The 18,748-nt window shown below is 34.0% G+C and overlaps 2 protein-coding genes and 1 non-coding gene across 3 annotated transcripts; 1 reads left to right on the top strand and 2 right to left on the bottom strand.

The window, feature by feature from the left end:
* The first annotated feature begins 771 nt into the window (after window positions 1–771).
* LOC110099536 (endoglucanase 3-like) lies at window positions 772–5,560 on the top strand. Its single transcript, XM_020826730.2, has 6 exons — window positions 772–954; window positions 3,369–3,869; window positions 4,500–4,649; window positions 4,771–4,882; window positions 4,988–5,151; window positions 5,228–5,560. Exons 2-6 carry the CDS (start codon window positions 3,426–3,428, stop codon window positions 5,558–5,560), a joined length of 1,203 nt encoding a protein of 400 aa, XP_020682389.2. The 5' UTR covers window positions 772–954; window positions 3,369–3,425.
* A 5,138-nt stretch (window positions 5,561–10,698) lies between these two features.
* On the bottom strand, window positions 10,699–10,771 carry TRNAK-UUU. The gene has a single exon. It is a non-coding gene; the product is annotated as a tRNA-Lys (tRNA).
* Window positions 10,772–11,366: 595 nt separating this feature from the next.
* On the bottom strand, window positions 11,367–17,547 carry LOC110099543 (protein FAR1-RELATED SEQUENCE 11). Its single transcript, XM_020826738.2, has 4 exons — window positions 17,358–17,547; window positions 14,421–15,420; window positions 13,900–14,343; window positions 11,367–12,199 (listed from the first exon to the last, which is right to left on the bottom strand). The coding sequence occupies exons 2-4, from the start codon at window positions 15,396–15,398 to the stop codon at window positions 11,579–11,581; spliced, it is 2,043 nt and encodes a 680-aa protein (XP_020682397.1). The 5' UTR covers window positions 15,399–15,420; window positions 17,358–17,547; the 3' UTR covers window positions 11,367–11,578.
* Between the last annotated feature and the right edge of the window lie 1,201 nt (window positions 17,548–18,748).

Below are 18,748 nucleotides of genomic sequence, written 5' to 3'. Positions count from 1 at the left end.
TTTTTCTTGCTTTCAAGAGTTTTTTGTATTGAAATTAGTTTTACAAAGTTTTTTTTTCTTGCTTTCAAGAGTTTTTTTATTGAAAATTAGTTTTACAAAGCATAAAAAAACTGTCCCAAACGAAGCTTTTGCTTGAAACAACTTTCTTATTGCTTTATAAAATTGCTATAGATAATTTAACTTTTTAAAGCTAATGTAACAAAAATTGTGGTTGGAATTTGAAAAGTAAAGTAACAAGGTTGTTGTCATAAATGAAGTCTTAGCATGAAAATAATCTATAGCGGAGTTATCATATGCAACTTTTTCTAATATAGTAATAAAAATGATCTTAAATTTAAGAAAATAAATATTTAATTTTGAAATATATTAAAATTTTATTAAAATATTTCAAACTAATTTTCTTTCAATAGAAAAGAACTAAAGCAAAATCTCAACGGTCAAGTATGGCCATGAAATTCTTTTAGGCCAGAAGTATGGCGCAAGGCACCAAAGTGCAGCTCCCCCTTCTTTGATTTTTTACTCGTGAACAGTAACTGGTTATTGACTAGCTTATACAGATATTCCAATATGAGCTGTAGAAAAATTCAAATACTGCATGGAAAACTATATACGTCAGATTGAAGCCAAACCTTATAACTTTTTCCCCTCTTGAGCTTGCTGTCTTCTGTGTATAAATATCAAGCCTAGTCTGATCATTTTGCTTAGTTCCCATTGGCTAGAATTGAACATCAAAGGCCATTAATGGAGTCTCCTCCTTCGTTCCACTTTTGCTTCTTCCTCTTCTTCTTCTCTTTGGTTTTGACTTTGTGGAGTGGAGAAGCAAACCAAAACTATAGCGATGCATTGGCAAAATCTATATTGTTCTTTGAGGGTCAGAGATCTGGAAAGCTTCCTGCAGATCAGAAGATCAGTTGGAGATCCAACTCTGCCCTCGCAGATGGCTCAGCTGCCAATGTAAGGCTCTCATATATTTGTATATAATTTTATTTTCTAATAGTGAAGTTAGTCTAATCTTTGTTAATGATTGAATTATGCAATGATTAGAATTGGATCTGAGTTTAATATGTAATTAACTGTTAGTCATTCTACAGGATTAAATTAAGAGTGTAGGCACCCAATTAATTCATGAGGTGCTTTAATTGATCCTTTATTCATGAGAAAAATTTTGATAATATAAATAATTAAAAAAATATACAAATATAAATATTAATCCATAAATATAAAAGTTCCCATAAGTACTCTCCATAAATATAAATCACACCCAAAATTTAAATAGTATGTTAACAAAAAAATACAAATTTTAATAAAATCTGTAATTTTTAATTTTTTGTAATTATTTATTTATTTATTTGATGCTATACTTTTGCGAAATTTACATGCATACCATATAATATCTTTATATTTAGGCATCTAAAATCTAAAATTTTTTAAGACATCAATTAAACCACCCACCAGCACTCTGTTATCCTCCATAATTTTTCTAATTAAAGTTTCATTTGAGATAACGTTTTTCCTGCTTTTTAATACAGTTTTTTAGTACAAAAATATTTTCGAACTAGAAAAAAATTAATTAAAGCTTTGTTTGGGATGACTTTCTTATTGTTTCTTAAAGCAGATTTTTAATACAAGAATTAAAATTTTGAACTAAAAAGCTACTTTAAGAAGCAGTAAGAAAGTCGTCTCAAATGAAGTCTAAGGCTTCATTTGGGACAGCATATTATTGTTTTATAAAGCTGCTTTCTTATGTATAAATTTTTAGTTAAAAATTTTTTGTATAAAAAAGTTACTTAATAAGTGATATGAAAGTTGTCCCAAATAAAATCTTATTAAAATAATATTTGATCATATTAGGGAATATAACAATATTGTATTTTTAATTTCTTAAAAATTTGTGTTGTGGTATAAATACAAAAGGATTATAAAACTTCCCATAATTCTCAATAAATATAAATATTAACCCAAAAGTTTTGTTTATCTGTTAAGGTAAAGGACGACCCTTTACAACTAGGCAATGATCTTTAAGAATATATATTTAATTCTATATCATTTTAAATACAAGAAATACATTATATAAGGTGTAGGCTAATGTCTCATTTTAAAAATAGCTATAATAATTACTTTTTATTATAATAAATAAATCGTAAACTTTAAACTAAATTCCATTTGATGGTTTTACTTATATTTTTAATAGTAAATAAAACAAAAAACTGCATTTAATTAGTTTGGTTTATTTAATTTAAAAATTAGTTAAGTTAATTAATTTTGATTGTAAAATTTAGAAAATCAGATATATCATAATTAAATTAAGTTAAATTATATTTAATTGAGGCGGTTCAATTTGATTTATGATGAACTAAAATTCAATAATTAACCTAAATATATTTAGCTTAAATAACATGTATTAAGAATAATATAGTGCATATTTGTTAAAATTTATATTTTTAACAAATAAAACGAATCATATCAAAATTAATTTTTTTGTCACTTATTTATTTACATGCCTACATTGATTTAATATTTAAAAAAAGTAATTTAATGTAATTTTTAATTTGACCAATTTCATTAAAAAATGAAACTAAAATTTAAAATTATAATTATAAAAAATACAGTAGATATTTTAATCAAATCAAACCATCCAAATAGAATTGATTTGATTTTTTTGTTTGATAACTCATGGCATGACCACACATATGCCCATCATAAGAATCAGGAGTGTCAAAATGGGTTTGCTGGTCAAACTCGAGTTCGATTCAATATTAATTCGACCCATGCAAATACATGCAATCAACCGAAACCTAACATGTTCAATAAAAAAGATAGAAGGACCAACCCAAATCCAACCCCTAGCAACCCAAATGATCTAAACCCAATCCATTAACTTATTTTTGTTAAAAAAAAAAATTAAAACTTAGTAGCTATAAGGTTCAGGATATTTGATAAAAATAAGAAGATTTTATGGACAAATAAAAAAATTAAGAAAAAAAATTAAACGATTCTTTTTATCAAAAGAGTATTTTAAAATTAATATAATATAAACCTTAATTAATTATTCATATATAATACATTACATTAATTCTTGAAAAATTAGCAAAAAAGAATAATATCAATATATTCTAATTAAAATTTTATCAGAATGCATTTTTAAAATTTTAAATCTGTTTTAAAATAAATATCATATAACTTTTTTATGTATTATATTTATTTTAAAATAAATTCAAAATTTTAAAAATTAATCCTGATTATTTATTAGGCAGGACCTCTATACAAAACTTCTTAAAAAATCAAACTATTTCAAGATCATTCTGACCAAATTTTGACGAAGAACAAAAAATTTGAGCATTTCCTAACAGTTTAGATTCATCTCTAAGGTGGACCTAACCGGCGGCTACTACGACGCCGGCGACAATGTCAAGTTCGGCTTCCCCATGGCCTTCACCACCACGATGTTATCCTGGAGCATCATAGAGTACGGCAAGCGCTTGGGCTCTCAGACCGCCGCCGCTCGCACAGCCGTCCGATGGGGCACCGACTATCTCCTAAAAGCTGCCGGCGGACTACCGAACCGTTTATACGTCGGGGTCGGCGATCCCAACGCCGACCACAATTGCTGGGAGAGGCCAGAGGATATGGACACCCCCCGCACAGTCTACTGGGTCTCGCCAACGGCTCCCGGATCGGACGTCGCCGGCGAGACGGCGGCGGCGTTGGCTGCCGCGGCGATCGTTTTCCGCTCGGTGGATGGAAATTATTCGAACAGGTTGTTGTCAGCGGCTAAGAAGGTGATGACATTTGCTCAGACGTATCAGGGAAAGTATAGTGATTCGGTGGGAGCTGTTTGTCCCTTTTACTGCTCCTACTCCGGCTTTAAGGTATAAAATTTAGTTAAAGAAGTTTATTATTATTATTTTTATTTTATTTTAGCTGACCAAAAGAGGAATTTCATGAAATAATAATAATAATAATTTCAATTTTTTCACAAAATAAGTTTATTTATTTATTGTAGTAAATATTTTCAGCATGCATGGAGACATTCATCAAAGTCAACATGAGTCGAGTCTAACTCGAATCATATTTTGTTTGAGCTGAAACTTGATTAATTAATCGAGTTCTGGCTCGAGCTCGAGCTTCATTCTACGAGTTCGAGCAAGAAAATTATTATTATTCAAACAATTATTATAATAAAATTATCAAAAAAATATGAAATTGAAGAAAATTAATAAAAAATCACCTAATATATAAAAAGTAAGATATAATTTTTATACATCTTTAACAACATTGTCATCAAAATCATGAATGCTAATATATTTTAAACAAGTCGGCCCGTATGCTAATGAGTAGAGTTAAGGCTGACTCAAACTTGAATCGTTAGCTGATCGAGCCAAACCATTTATTGAGTTGAGCTCGAGGCGGCTTGAATCACTTGCACCACCAAGTATTTTTTGTATAAAAAGAATGCCAAAAGTATTAATATTATTTTTTTGTAAAATTATTCTATGCAGGATGAGCTGCTTTGGGGAGCATCATGGCTGCTAAGAGCCACTAATGACATCTCCTACCTTAACTACATAAACTCCCTCGGTGCCAACGATCAGGCTGACATATTTAGCTGGGATAACAAGTTTGCAGGCGCCAGAGTTCTCTTAGCAAGAGTAATTAATCTAATTAAACAAGAGAATTTTCAAATGAGCTACTAATAACCAATTAAATCAAGCAAACACACTAAAAATGCAGATTAAAATCGTAATTAACTCTAATCTAATCTCTTTGCAGAAAGCTTTGGTTGACAAAGACAAGACTTACGATGCATTCAGAGTTCAAGCAGAAGACTTCTTTTGCAGAATTTTACCCAACTCCCCTTCTTCATCAACACAGTACACCCCAGGTTTACCATTTCGTAAAACTAAGATTAAGCTTCACTAATCACATTATTATCGTGCATTAATTCTCCCTAACTGTTTATCTTCGTTGGCTAATTATTATTAATTAGGAGGTCTCATGTACAAGCTGAGCTCCAGCAACCTCCAGTACGTGACTTCCATATCCTTCTTGCTATCTACCTATGCCAAGTTCATGGCTTCATCATCCCACAACTTCAACTGTGGAAACCTTCTTGTTACTTCAAACACTCTGAGAAACTTAGCCAAAAAGCAGGTTAATTAATCAATTAATCAACGCTTAATCATCCTAGCTATAAAGCAACTAATCATTCTTGTTCATATACAAACAGGTGGATTACATACTGGGACAAAATCCTTCAAAAATATCATATATGGTGGGATACAGTGCAAATTTTCCGAAGAGAATACACCATAGAGGATCATCACTGCCTTCAAAAGCCAGTCATCCTAGCCATATTGGCTGCCAAGAAGGATTTCAGTACCTTAACAGTAATAATCCAAATCCAAACATATTGACCGGAGCTGTGGTGGGTGGTCCTGATCAGAATGATGGGTACTCCGATGACCGGAATAACTATGCCGGGTCGGAGCCGGCCACATACATAAATGCTCCTATTGTAGGGTGCCTTGCTTATCTTGCTGGAAGTTATGGCAGTGGATGAATAGAAAAATTATGTAGGTAGAAAGCAGGGTTAATTAGCAATAAGTATTGTGGTTATTTGATGAAGATTAGATAGTGTATCTTATAAGCTTTACTTTGCAGGAAGGTTGATGTAGTTGAATATGTAGCTTAAGATTATAACTTTAGAATAAATGTTGGATTGGAAATAACTGTTTGAAAAATGTGGAGATGAAAGTAATGCTCTTCTGATCAAAATCTGATATAAATTAATCATTGAGTAGTTTTAGTTGAAAGGGTGTATGAATCTGTTGAAACACAAATTTGTGATGTTTAAAAGTCTTTCATGAATTTATACGTATAGAGGAGAGATTATTACGTTGGACGTCGAACGTGTCTAGAGACCAATTCAGACACATCATATCACCAAATGCATTATGTATTGGGCGACATGGCGCGTCCGAATTAGCCTCCTTCGACATCTGCATGTAGTAATTTTTCCATACAAAGAGTCTCGTTTTTACTATGCTATGAGTTCGAATAAATAAAAAAAGGGGTGCCACTTAGATTGGAGATCATAACTCCATTTGTATAATAAAAATAAAATAAAATTTTGGTCCTGAACATTATAAAATTCATACAAATTATGAAATTAAAGAGATATTTCAAAAAGCCTCAATAATAATCTTTAATTTAATCATGATTTTAATTCATCTAAAATTACATAGTATATCATTAAGTACATTGATTTATATTTTGTTATGCACTTTTGGGGGTGGCGCAAAGTATTTGAAGAAATCTCATTAAAAATTCTCAAGAGAATTGGCCAGATAATGCTCTGCCTCTTGTTACAAGTTACCTACAGGGCATCTATTGGCATCTTTGCTGAACAAAACAGGGAATTGGTTAGCTGGGTGGAAAAATAAATTTTTTTCTCTTTGAGAGCTTGAATTCTAATTGATCAGATTTTCACCCCACCGGGTTTAGCTGAGTTGGTGAGCGATTGTGGTTGGGAAACCTCAATTCATGTTCAATTCCTCTCTCATACGGTACGACTCCTTAACTGGGGAGAAAATAACTATGTGGCCCTACACCTGTGCGGTTGGTTGCTGGTAGGTCCACTGAGGGATTAGTTACATCGTCATGCGCCTCTTTTTTAGATGACAGCGGGTAGATACCTCATTTCAAAAAAAAAAAAAAATCAGATTTTCTATAAAAGGCTCTCTCTCAGACTGACTCTGCTTTCTCTGAGATCCTAAGAGTTTGATTTGTAAGCCGATAATCTTAGTAAAATTTTTTTTTTTAGGACAAGAACATGATATAAAAACATTTTATTCATTAAGAGGTCCATCATGTATATTCCATAAGCTTATGATGCAGCCCTTTATCAAATCTTCCCCATAACTTTTTAAGAGGCAAGCAAGCGCTTTATTCTATACTCTTTTTATTAGAACTATTCATATTTTGTCAACCAAGTCAGGCTTTTCGTTGAATGATTCATCAAAGTGATGAATTGTTCTCTTTTATGTTGTACTTATTCATCGAATAAAAATACAAATAACTATTGATAAGGCCATTGGCCCTCATTGAAGCAATTTGAGAAATACTATTGCAAATGTAAAAATTCATAATAAAAATTTGATCAGCATTACAACTTATTTGCCTTCATACATTGAAAGATTCTATCATTGAAGTAAGCCAAAGAAGTTGAGCTCCGTATCTCCTTAGAGTTTATAAAATTAATATATATATTAATTTCTATTGGGCATCAAATTTATTTTTCAAGTAAGTTTCTATTTATCTAATCAATAATATATATATATACTGTAACCGGCGTTCAAGAACTGCCCATACTTCTTGTGCTGTAGTCGAAGTAATGACATAGGGTAGTACAACGGGGGAGATCGTCGAGAAAAGAGCGGAGGTGAGATTGTTGTCGATGAGACGCCAACGCGCGTGATCGGACGACGTCGGATCCGGCAGCGGAGATGTTCCTCTGGTGAGATGATCTGCATAGCCGTTGGCTGAGATGTGCTGAAAATTTGAGTACGCCAGATCACGTAATTATCGGAGGTTAACGAGTGAGGGACCAGATTCTTGATGTTTGATATAATGAATTTGAGGTTTGTCGGAATGACGAGCTCCGATGAGTCGCCAGCGAGAGCGGAGGACGGGGTAGGGTGGGAGGAGATAGAACCTTGATCCCCCATTCCTAGCTCTTTGATACCATGAAGGAGATGAGAGAGCAGAGAGATCGAAGACGAGAAAGACAGGGCAAACAGGAAAGTCGAAAATAGAGGGAAAAGTATTATTCAAACATACAGAGCATTACAAGCCTATATATACTAGTTAAGGTAATTAGAGTGTACAGTAAACATTGTAAAGCCGTGATCTTAATCTAATCCTTTCTCTAATAGTTTCGATAGGAGTTATTGGTTGATATAGTCCATACTAATAAGACCCTATAAGAGCGAAAAATTATTAGGTGCAGAGTGTGCACCGTCCGCACAAACATGGATACCCAGCGATACCGCTGGGTACCGAGTGCCGGTATCTAGCGCGTAATAAGGCTTGTGCGGACGGTTTTCCCCGTCCGCATTCCGCACCTAATAATCTCAAGTGTCATGTTTGATCTCCACTCACAACCTATAAAATGCATGTCTAGGAGATGGCCTCAATAAGAAACGAGTAATAGACAAATTTCTCACAAGACAAATCCATAAGAGCAAGTGGTTGATATGATCTTTAATAATTTAAAATCTCAAAAAGCTAAACGATTTAAGAAACAAATTTCTCTCATTCTCTAAAATCTCATAAGACTATAAATCTTAAAACCTACAAATTTAGTTCCGCAAGAATCTCAAAGTAAAAGAATGAAGCCTTAAAACATACAAGCATCTTTAGTTCCGCAAGAATATCAAAGTCTCAGAAAGCATATGCTCATTCAATTATCTAAAAAACTCAGAAAGTTAAAAGCCTCAAAAGATGTAGAAGGTGATCGCATCTCATAATTTTTTTGAAATTAAAATTTGTGCCATAATCTTTTTTGAAGGTTGAATATATTTTTTTCGATGACACATAATTTGTTGTATGAAATTGTTGTCTGAAAGTAAAAGGCAAATAATGTCTTCAAAAAGTTCACTTAATCGACATGAATCTTTAAAAAAGTTTTAGGATTAATCACAGAATCATCCCAAACATTATGTTAGCAAACTTATAGTTGGACTCAATCCAAATGAACTCAAATAACATGTTTGATGCATACTCGAAAATTTTGAGTTAGTAATTGGCGGACCAAACAGTTTGAAAATCTTGCATGCTTATAATCAAATCGCTAAGATAAATAGAAAAAGTACAAGATTATTTAGTTTGAGATCTTTAAGCCACATAAATTTTGATTAAGCAGCCTATAATAAAAGGATTCAATATGGGTCATTAGATGAAATGCTATAAAACTTTGGCTAAATTATCAAATTAACACTTTCAAAATGCTATTGATACATCACCAAATTAAAAATCATCTTGATCCTGTATGAATCTCAAGGCATATTCAAGTTGGAAAATTTCAAAATTAAATTAGGTATCATCAGAACTCCAATTTTGACAAACTTATAAATAATTGAATGTCTCAAAGAGATGAACCCAACAACACCAAAATTGATCCAATCCGAGCCCAAATGGGTCCAAATCGGGGGGCCCAAGTTTATTTGAAAGGTTAAAAGCCTAAATTGAATGACCGAATGATATACAAATGTGACATGCTTATAGTCGAATCGAGCGGCTCGATGAAACAAATCCAACGAGCCTAATATCACTGAATTTTGACATCATTAAGGAACATAAATACTTGAAAAATGTTTTATGATCGAAGGGATCAATATTGGTCATCCGATGGAGCACTATAAGTCTACCGCAGATCTTCTCCATATTTACGAGGCATATCACTCTAAAAAATTTATAAATAGACCTTCACACTCCACATGAAGGGGGGCCTTTAACTACATACTAGACAGAGCTCTGAGGTTTCAAGAGCTCTAACACCATCGCTGCCAAACCTACGTTGATGGACCACCTCCTGGTCACCGAACGTCGCCGGACTTCCAGCAAACCATCGTCGGACCACCGCTCGGCCGCCGACCAATGCCGAAATTCCACCCTACCTCTGACAGTCACCAGACTTTCGTCTGACCATTGTCAAACTACCAACCTACCGTCGGCTGCTACCGAACTACCACTTGTTCGTCTATAACTGCCAGACATCAGGTCGACCATCGCTGGACCACCGATGAACTACCTCGTATCCACCAACTGGCACCGGACTTCCACCCTGCTGCCAACCGCCGCTACATTTTTGCTCGCCCATCGTCGGACCGTCGCTCGGTCGCTGACTTCCACCACTTGCCGAATATGATCCCTTCAACCTTCGTCGCCCGCCGCCTATGGTGCCTCCTCCTCTGATCGCTCCCGCTAGGATCCCTTCGACCACCATCACCCGACAACGGTCCTGTTGGCCGAATGAACATGCCCACACTCACTTGAGAAAAACATTCATATCATTAGATTCTTCCAACTACCACCATTTAATGTGCTCTATCTAATGATATTTACTACAGCCAAGACCTTCCCCACATGAAAGGGCCTCATTTGTAGTCAACAATAAATACTATTGAGTAATTCAACTAGGCCAAGCCTTATGGTCTTTTCCCTTTTTAGAGTTTTTCACTTCAAAACCTTAGTGCTTCTTATGATTCTCATACCGCTCTTTTTATCTCTATGTATGTCGTTTAAAACTAAAATATTAAGCTCTTTATCTTTTTACCTCAACCGTCACAAATGTTCGGTGTATGCAAAAAAAAAAAATTATAAATCAACTATCATTCTTCACATAGACGACCTAAGATGGAGATTGCACACAATATTCAATATCAATAATGATCACCTCCAACCATTCCCAATTCCCAATACACAACCATGATCATTTGATCTTTCTTCATCCAAACTTTGCAAAGCTTCCTCCATTCTCATGAATTTTCTTGTACATATAAATATATAATTTTATTTTGGTCATCATTACTATGAAATAGTATTAAGCTAAATACTTTGACAAGAATTAATGGTTTATAGTCTCTTGACTCTTAATTTTGTCATGATTAAAGACGTGATTAAAAAAGTAAGTCTGGACGCCGTCTGTGGGAATCGAACCCACGACCACATGGTTAAAAGCCATGCGCTCTACCGGCTGAGCTAAGACGGCACCAGTACTATCCATCTAAAACAATTTATTTAGACAATATTCTCCATAGAAATTGCAATTTCGTAAGCACGCGTACAATGCATCTCTATCTGTTATTCTGTTATAAACACATAAAATTATACTATCAGGAAAAAAAAAATCGCAATGTACAACAGAAATTGATTGATCTAAAGAAGGAACTTCTGAAAAGGGAAAATCACAATTTACATTGGAAAAAAAAAAAAAAACAAACAAAAAACTAAAAACTAAAATTGTAATTTCTTAAGCACGCGTACAGTGCATCTCTATCTATTATTCTTTACGCAGTCCGAACGCAGAGATAGGTTCGGATGCTGCGTATTTACTGCTTATTTGTTGCTTATTTTTTGTGTATTTATTATTTTCTACGTATTTTTTGCGTATTTATTATGTATTTAGTGAGTATTATTTATTTGTTATTTTTTGGCATGAAAAAATTTTGTATAAAAAAATACGCAACAAATAAACAGTAAATACGCAGCATCCGAACGCATTCGGATTACGTATAGAATAATTTCTCGTTATAAACACATAAATTATACTATCATAAAAAAAAATTCGCAATGTACAACAGAAATTGATTGATCTAAAGAAGGAACTTCTGAAAAGGGAAAATCACAATTTACATTGGCAAAAAAAAAAAAGCAAACAAAAAGCTAAAAACTACAAAACTCTCCAGACATGAACATTCACCCATTCTGCTCTTTACAGCATCTTCCCTATCTTCCACAAAGCACTTCAAAGCCTCAAATAAAATCTCTATAATCCACACGTAAAATTTGCCAAGCATCATCTGGCAATCCTATGAACACCATTTCTTGAACCGAGTCCTGATGGCTGCACTCCTCTTATCCTGGTTAACAGCTGCGAAATCTCCTCAAAAGCTATATCAAGCCTCTCCTTGGACTTCGTAGCTTCAGAGACGAGCGTCGAGAGCATGGACTGCAAGGCCTGAAACCTTTCATTTTGCTCCACAAGAGCTTCGTCGGTAGAATGTTTGGATGGAAGTGAGTTCATTCTCCGCCATCGAAGAGGGAGATGGCGGTCCGGAATCTGAAAACAGTTGATGGTCGAGAGGACTCGCAGGGCATGCCTGCAAAGAATTCCTGAGAATTCAAACATGCGGCAGCTGCAGGAAACGAATTCCTCCCTCGAGTCCCAATCGACCTTCCGCCCTCCATCCATCTTCGTATGGTGCCTAACAAGGAAGTAGCTCTCTTCGACCTGAAATGACGCGTAATGGGCAGCCATGACAAACTCATCTTGGAGCTTGCAGAAGGCATAGGGAGTCAGGATAGCAGCAGCGTGAGCTTCCATGGGAGCTCCAGTTTTCAGGCAAATGTTCTGCAGGTTTTGTTGCATAGTTTGCTGTTCTGCAGCTTGATCTCTAAAGTCTACAGCAACGGCAGCCTATCAAAAGAGATCAGTAAATGCAATTGTATTGATATTACTTATGTCCAAGACAACATGTAGGATGGGTTGAGCCTAACATAGATTTTTTTTTTCTTTCTTGAAATAAAGAATCTCTAAATTTAGTTTTAATTTTCAAAGTAATTTGTCAGGCTTTTGGTCTGAAGAACTAAACTAAATCAAGAGGAGAAAAATGAAATTCGGTATTAAATCATAAATTTGGAATTCTATTTTATTCAGGGATTTTAGGAAAATCTAAATGTTAGTAAATAATTTTAAGTTAATAAATTTTTTAAGAATTAAAGGTTTGAAAAGTATTACAAAAGCTAATTGAAAATCAGCATCTTTTACATGATGGAAGAATAGTTTGAATATTTTTTAATGTGTGTAGAAAGCATTTAAATTCCATCCAACTATCTATTCTCATCTTGATATTCTGAGCTCCTAGGCGAGTCATGACAGTGTGGGCTAGGCCATTAAAAATTGCATCAAAGCTTGATCTCCTCAAGTAATATGTAGTTTGGAGTTGAAATAAGCAAAAGTTCATGAGCCTGAGACATCCAAAATCCCATGAGGGCAAAATGAAGAGGACGAAGAATGAAGGCCAAGGCTAAAGCTCTAAAAATAAGTGACTTCGAAATGCTCCTAGGAGAAAAAGGGAGCAAATATAAATAAAATCTCTCATCAAAAGAGGATAGGTTATTGGGCTATATAAGTGAAGGGTTAGATCAAAATATATGAGGAATCTTTCGACGTAGTGAGTAGAGTTTCATTGTGAACTCACCAGTTAAGTGTGTCTGTGATGGAGCATTCTAGCGATCGATGACCAATTGGGAAGTTATACCAAGAATGGTAAAATAGTAAGGTTTAAAATGATATGAGATAAGCTGAACAAAAGCAGATAATATCTCACATGATGTGGGCAAGGTAAACTATATATATTCAAAGAATTCAGCTAAGGGTAGTCATGATGGAGCATCCCTAAGATGAAGAACCTGAGGAAGTTACACCAATAAAGATAAATTTGTAAAGTTCAGCTTGGTATAGGATGGGTTGAGCCAAAACAAACAGTATTCTGCATATTGTGAACAGAGTAAAATAAATATAATCAAAATATTTTTGGGTGAAATAATCATTTCCAATCAAACAATTCATAGTACAATATTTTGTTTTAACTTAAAGTACAATGTAATTTTGGGTGAAATAACCATTTCCAATCAATCTATTCATATTACAATATTTTGTTTTAATCTAAAGTGCAATGTATTTTTGGCTGAAATAATTATCTTCAATCAATCAGTGCAGAATAATCATCTCAAATCAGTCAATTCATAGTACAATGTTTTGTTATAACTCAATTCGCCTATGTATATAAATACATTTTAGAACATAAATATTATTTAGAGAAAAATGCAAAACAATAGTGAGGCGTGCATTTTATCTTATCAAAAATATGCATAAGTAAAAAGATCTTAAAAAGAAGCACAAGAGAACAATCTCCTAAGTAGAAGAGGGTTGAACACAACATTTAACCAGCATCAGTAAAAGTGCAATAACCTTACTTATATTGTCATTGAAAAACAGTTAAACTAAATCAAATATTGTGACAAATAACCTTTCAACAAGAAAAGTAGGTAAACTATTTAAGCTTCTTATCACTTAAACAGGGAAATATAACATCAAATGGGTAGAAAACATACTTGCTCAACGAAATGAGCTAGTCGGGTCTGTGCATTGAGGAACCGCTGAATGAAAGCATTTATTGCTTTTGATAGGCCTGAGGTAGTCATTCCTGCAAAGAAATGGCTTCTTAAAAATGGCAAAGCCCAAAGTGTTCTAGATGTAAACAAGTTGGTGATATGTCTGTTTGAATGAAGCCCAAATCTGTCTATCATCGCCCTCCATCCATGCTCAAATTCTTCTGTGGTTCCCAAACTATAAAGCCTATAGAACTCAGCCTTCCAATCATTGTATCTTTCTCCAAGCACAGCATTAAACCAAGATGGAAACTTCGCCACAATAAACCATATGCAAAGGGCATGTTTGGTTGTTGGCATCTCATTAGCTATTGCTTCTTTAAGACACAGGTTTTGGTCCGTCAAAATTGTTTGTGGGGCCTTTCCATTCATAAATTTTAAAAATACCTGGCGCAAACAAACCGGTAAGAATACCAATAGCTCAAAAAACACAGAAAACATGTAAACTCTTCAGACAACATTACCTTTAAAGCCCATGAGAAGGCACCAATATTATCCTCCCTCAAAAGCACACAGCCAAAGAAGCAAGGCATTCCATAATTGTTCATGCCAACCCAAATTCCAAGTGGCATATCAAAAGCATTAAGGCGGTGGGTAGTATCAAATACAACTGCATCTCCAAAAATCTCATAAGACTGGACCGCAGAAGCATAAGACCAAGCAATATTTTCCAGCCGACCATTCATAGCAGTTGTAAATTCATATCTGAAGTTGGGATCTTTCTCCTTGAGGTTCCTGCACATTCTCAGGAGATCGATATTTTCATCATCCTGCTCCACCCTCCTAAATGACTGGATAAGATTCCGCACATCTTTCTCAGTGAAAGGAAGATAACCAGGTTCAACACACTTTTCAAGCTCCATAAGTCTCATCATCTGCTGCACAGAAATGCCAGTTTTTGTGAACATAAGTATGCGGTTTTTATCAGCATCTGATATAGAACGGTAGGCAGGCAGGAACCGAACTTGGTTTGGCTCCAAGAGTTCATGGTTATGGTGGATTGCAAACCCGGTAACACGCCACTCAGAGAGCCCCATTTCAGTGCATCTGCTAATGCGCATATATGCTTGACAACCACAACGAGATGATTTTCGGTTTCTTTGTGGTTTTGTTTCACTTGATACCTTAGTAGGAGTATTTCCAGCACGATGGCAGACAAAATATCGCCTTGTAATTCCTTTACCAACCCCATCTTTCCCTTCTGTTCGATGCCGACGGATAGAAAAGCCACACCCCTTGGCAAACTGACTGTAAAAGTCATAAGCAGCATCATGGGTCGCAAATCTCTGGCCGATGTAAGGAATTGCATCATTTACAGTTTCTAAAGAAAGCCTTGTATGCTTAGGGGATTCTTCACTGCTGCTACTGTCATCCAGGGAAAATGATCTTTGCTCAGACTGCTCATCATAGACATCTAAGATTGTATCGGATTCTTCAGTCATACTTCACATAGAACATAAAAACCTGCATGTCAATTTAAAAATATATAGAGCATAAAATCACAGCCCTCCATAAACAAAACTATTATTCTTTCATAATGAATTGAAACAAATAGATGGTAAAGAAGCGTACTTAAAAGAATGAAAGTTTTCAAATTACCACGTACATGCATAATATGCATACATATGTATAAATTAATGAACATTAAGTTAAGACAAATTAGGGATTGTTTCCAAAATGAGCCTCAAGGATTTATGGACCACAGGCCATAAAAAAAATCTTGTTTTACCAATAATTTCTTATCAATTAATCATCCTTCAAATTCATGAAGCCAAATAATATTGTGCTAATTGTCCTCACTATCATCATTATGCATAACTATATACATGCATAAAACTCCATTGTTTTTCTTCTCACTTTCTCTCTGTGCTATGTTGAGAACATCAGAAAGCATTAGAAAACAAATATGTTCATCTTAATGCATTAGATTCAACCGATCTTCGAGACGGTAGACCTTTCACAAACTTACTTTTTTACCAACATAGCTCCTGTCGTCACATAATATAGATTATAAACTATGCATTTTAATTACTTTATTTCATCATTAAATGAAGAAATTGTACATGATATCAATCCCAGCCATATATAAAAATTTGGTTTGAATCCTCATGCACAGTTTTCATGCTAGCACAAAAGCATGTTTCATTTAACTAAAATTAGCAAAAAGGTATGAGCTGGCTTTGGTTAGTTTACACACTTTACAGCAACTCAACACAAACATATAACACAGTCAGTCCCCTCAACTTCGATTGAGAAACAAGATATTGGCTCACAGTTTAGCGAAAGACTTGCGTAGGTGTTGTGAAAAAAAGAATTTTGCTAGTTAACACGTGTAGATACAAATAGAACTTAATGGAAAAGGTGGTTTCCTAAAACTAACTACAAATAACTAAGATAAGGCTAATGATGATTACAAATAGCTTTTATCAATATAATCGATTTTTAAATCCAACTCATAATATACTCTAATTGACATCTTGACCAGCTGGAGAGAAGTAGGACTAAAGTTGTGATGCAATGGTCAATAAATCTTTTTGGTTAAAGAATAAACAACGCCAATGGATCACTTCATCATTACATGGAGAGAGCAAATTAACCAAAAATGCATAGCTCATAACCACATACATTGAATTTTTTTGCACTATTATGCTTCCTTTTTAAGCAGGGTTGTTAGATACAAATCTCATAATTAGAATTTATGTAGGAATGCGAACTTCCCAAAGACCTTTTCCTGTGATGCGTATCTACTAAGCACCTAGCTAACATAAGAGGAATGACAATTAGAAGCTAGACCAAATAGAAGCTAGACCAAATACCATATCTTCTCTCTATGATAAATAATATCTCATAACTAGTATAATTGTCACTGAGAAAACATTTTCAAAGTACTTGGGATTCTTAAAGTCATAATAACAGATAAACCATTCAAAAATTAGTGAAGATTATTAATTTTGCTGAGAGAGAGCGGCTCCACCTTCAAGGCAACCAACATAACTTCAAACACATTAGCTTCAGGACAGCAAACACTCAATACTAGTTTCCAATGAAGAAAGATACTCATATCTAATAGTCCTCAAATCTTCTGGCAATAGAGTTGAACACCTAAAGGCGCAACGACATTATTTCATCTAAAATCACTGTTTCATCCTACAGAAAAACTGCATTTTCTTCATTTTCACGATTCAATGCCAAACCTTTTAAATTATCAGACAACATTTCACTACATAGAAAAAAAAAAAAGGCTTATGTACAAGGACGTCCATCAATCCATCTATGGGAGAATAATTTCATTTCTCCACGGGACTACTTTAAAGGCCATACTGCCAGGCAATCGTATACAGTGAAGAAGATTAGAAGGATCTTTATTACTTCTGGTAGAAAGGAAATATAAACTGACTTGCCTAAATCAGCGAGGAACGCAACGACAGGTCCGAATATGAATTGGATTCCGAAGATTCTGCGGAAGCATCATCATGTGCCAGCGAAGGTCGCAGCAGCTGTACAGCAATGCCGAATCGAAAGAGGATGGAGAAGCTTAGATAAGTGGAACCCTAACCTGCGCCTGTAGGACGGAAGCTTTATCCGTCTCCGCGATTCGAGGGATACTTCTGATTGGCACTGTACCCACTTATTCATTTTTTATGCGGTATCCTTACGGCCTTTACAAGCATCATTATTGGGTGCATAAAACTGAATTGTTATTTTTTTTTTAATTTTGAACAATTTAATTCTCTCACATAAATGTTGCATATGCAAATTTCAACTACATTACAATAGCTATTAATTGAGATATATATATATATATATATATATATATATATACTTATAAAACTATTATGATCATTTTAGATTTATATTTTATAAATGGTAGCTTATTTGATATGTGATGTAATTTTTTTATGTTACTTTTTATGATTCTAGTAAATAAAAGAATTATAAATTATTTTTATATTATGTTTTAATGAGATTCATGACATTAGAAATATTTGATGAGCTTAATTTTTTTTAATCAATAGAAAAATAATGAGAGGATAATCTTATAAATATGTTTTAGTGTTATATCAAACTCTAAATTTATAACAAACTAACTAAAAAAACAAAAAGAATCCCCGCATATTCATTTTACAAATAATCAAATAATTTTGATTATTAAGAATTCCTTACATCTATTTAATTATATATTCTCAAAAAGCATGAATTCAGAATTCTAGTTATCAAATAACCTATAAAGCATTTATTTTTTTTAAGAAATTTATGTATTTCTCTATATAATTTAATGTTTTCTTTGGAAAATGAAGAATTATTGGTTAATAAATTCTACATCAATTCAAAATAAGATGTAAATCTCAAAGCAATCTACATAAATCAAATAGGCTATTGATTTAACTTTAGGATTTAGTTTTGATATCAAAAGAATTTGGAATGACATAAAATTCATAAAAATGCCAAAAACATGAAATAATTCCTATGGCTTCAAAATTGTTGTTATTCTAATAAGAAGGGTTTTAATTTAATCAAACTAACTCAAACCAGATTGATAAGTAAAAAAAAGTCTTTTGTGTGTAGCTTTTCCACATGTGCTTGAGAGAGAGAGAGAGAGAGAGAGAGAGAGAGAGAGAGAGAGAGAGAGAGAGAGAGAGAGAGGATATCATTGCCACCGTAGATGGATCTGGAGAACATGGACTTGTAATCCAACAATCAGACATGTTGGATTTCTAGTTCACTTCACAATGTCTTGGACACTAATAGTTTTATATTTGGAATTAACATGCCGCTATATTTATGGGTTCTT

This window comes from Dendrobium catenatum, unplaced genomic scaffold (assembly GCF_001605985.2).
Source record: "Dendrobium catenatum unplaced genomic scaffold, ASM160598v2 original_scaffold_62511, whole genome shotgun sequence".
Classification (NCBI taxonomy): domain Eukaryota; kingdom Viridiplantae; phylum Streptophyta; class Magnoliopsida; order Asparagales; family Orchidaceae; genus Dendrobium; species Dendrobium catenatum.
This window is presented reverse-complemented; position numbering and strand designations above follow the sequence as displayed.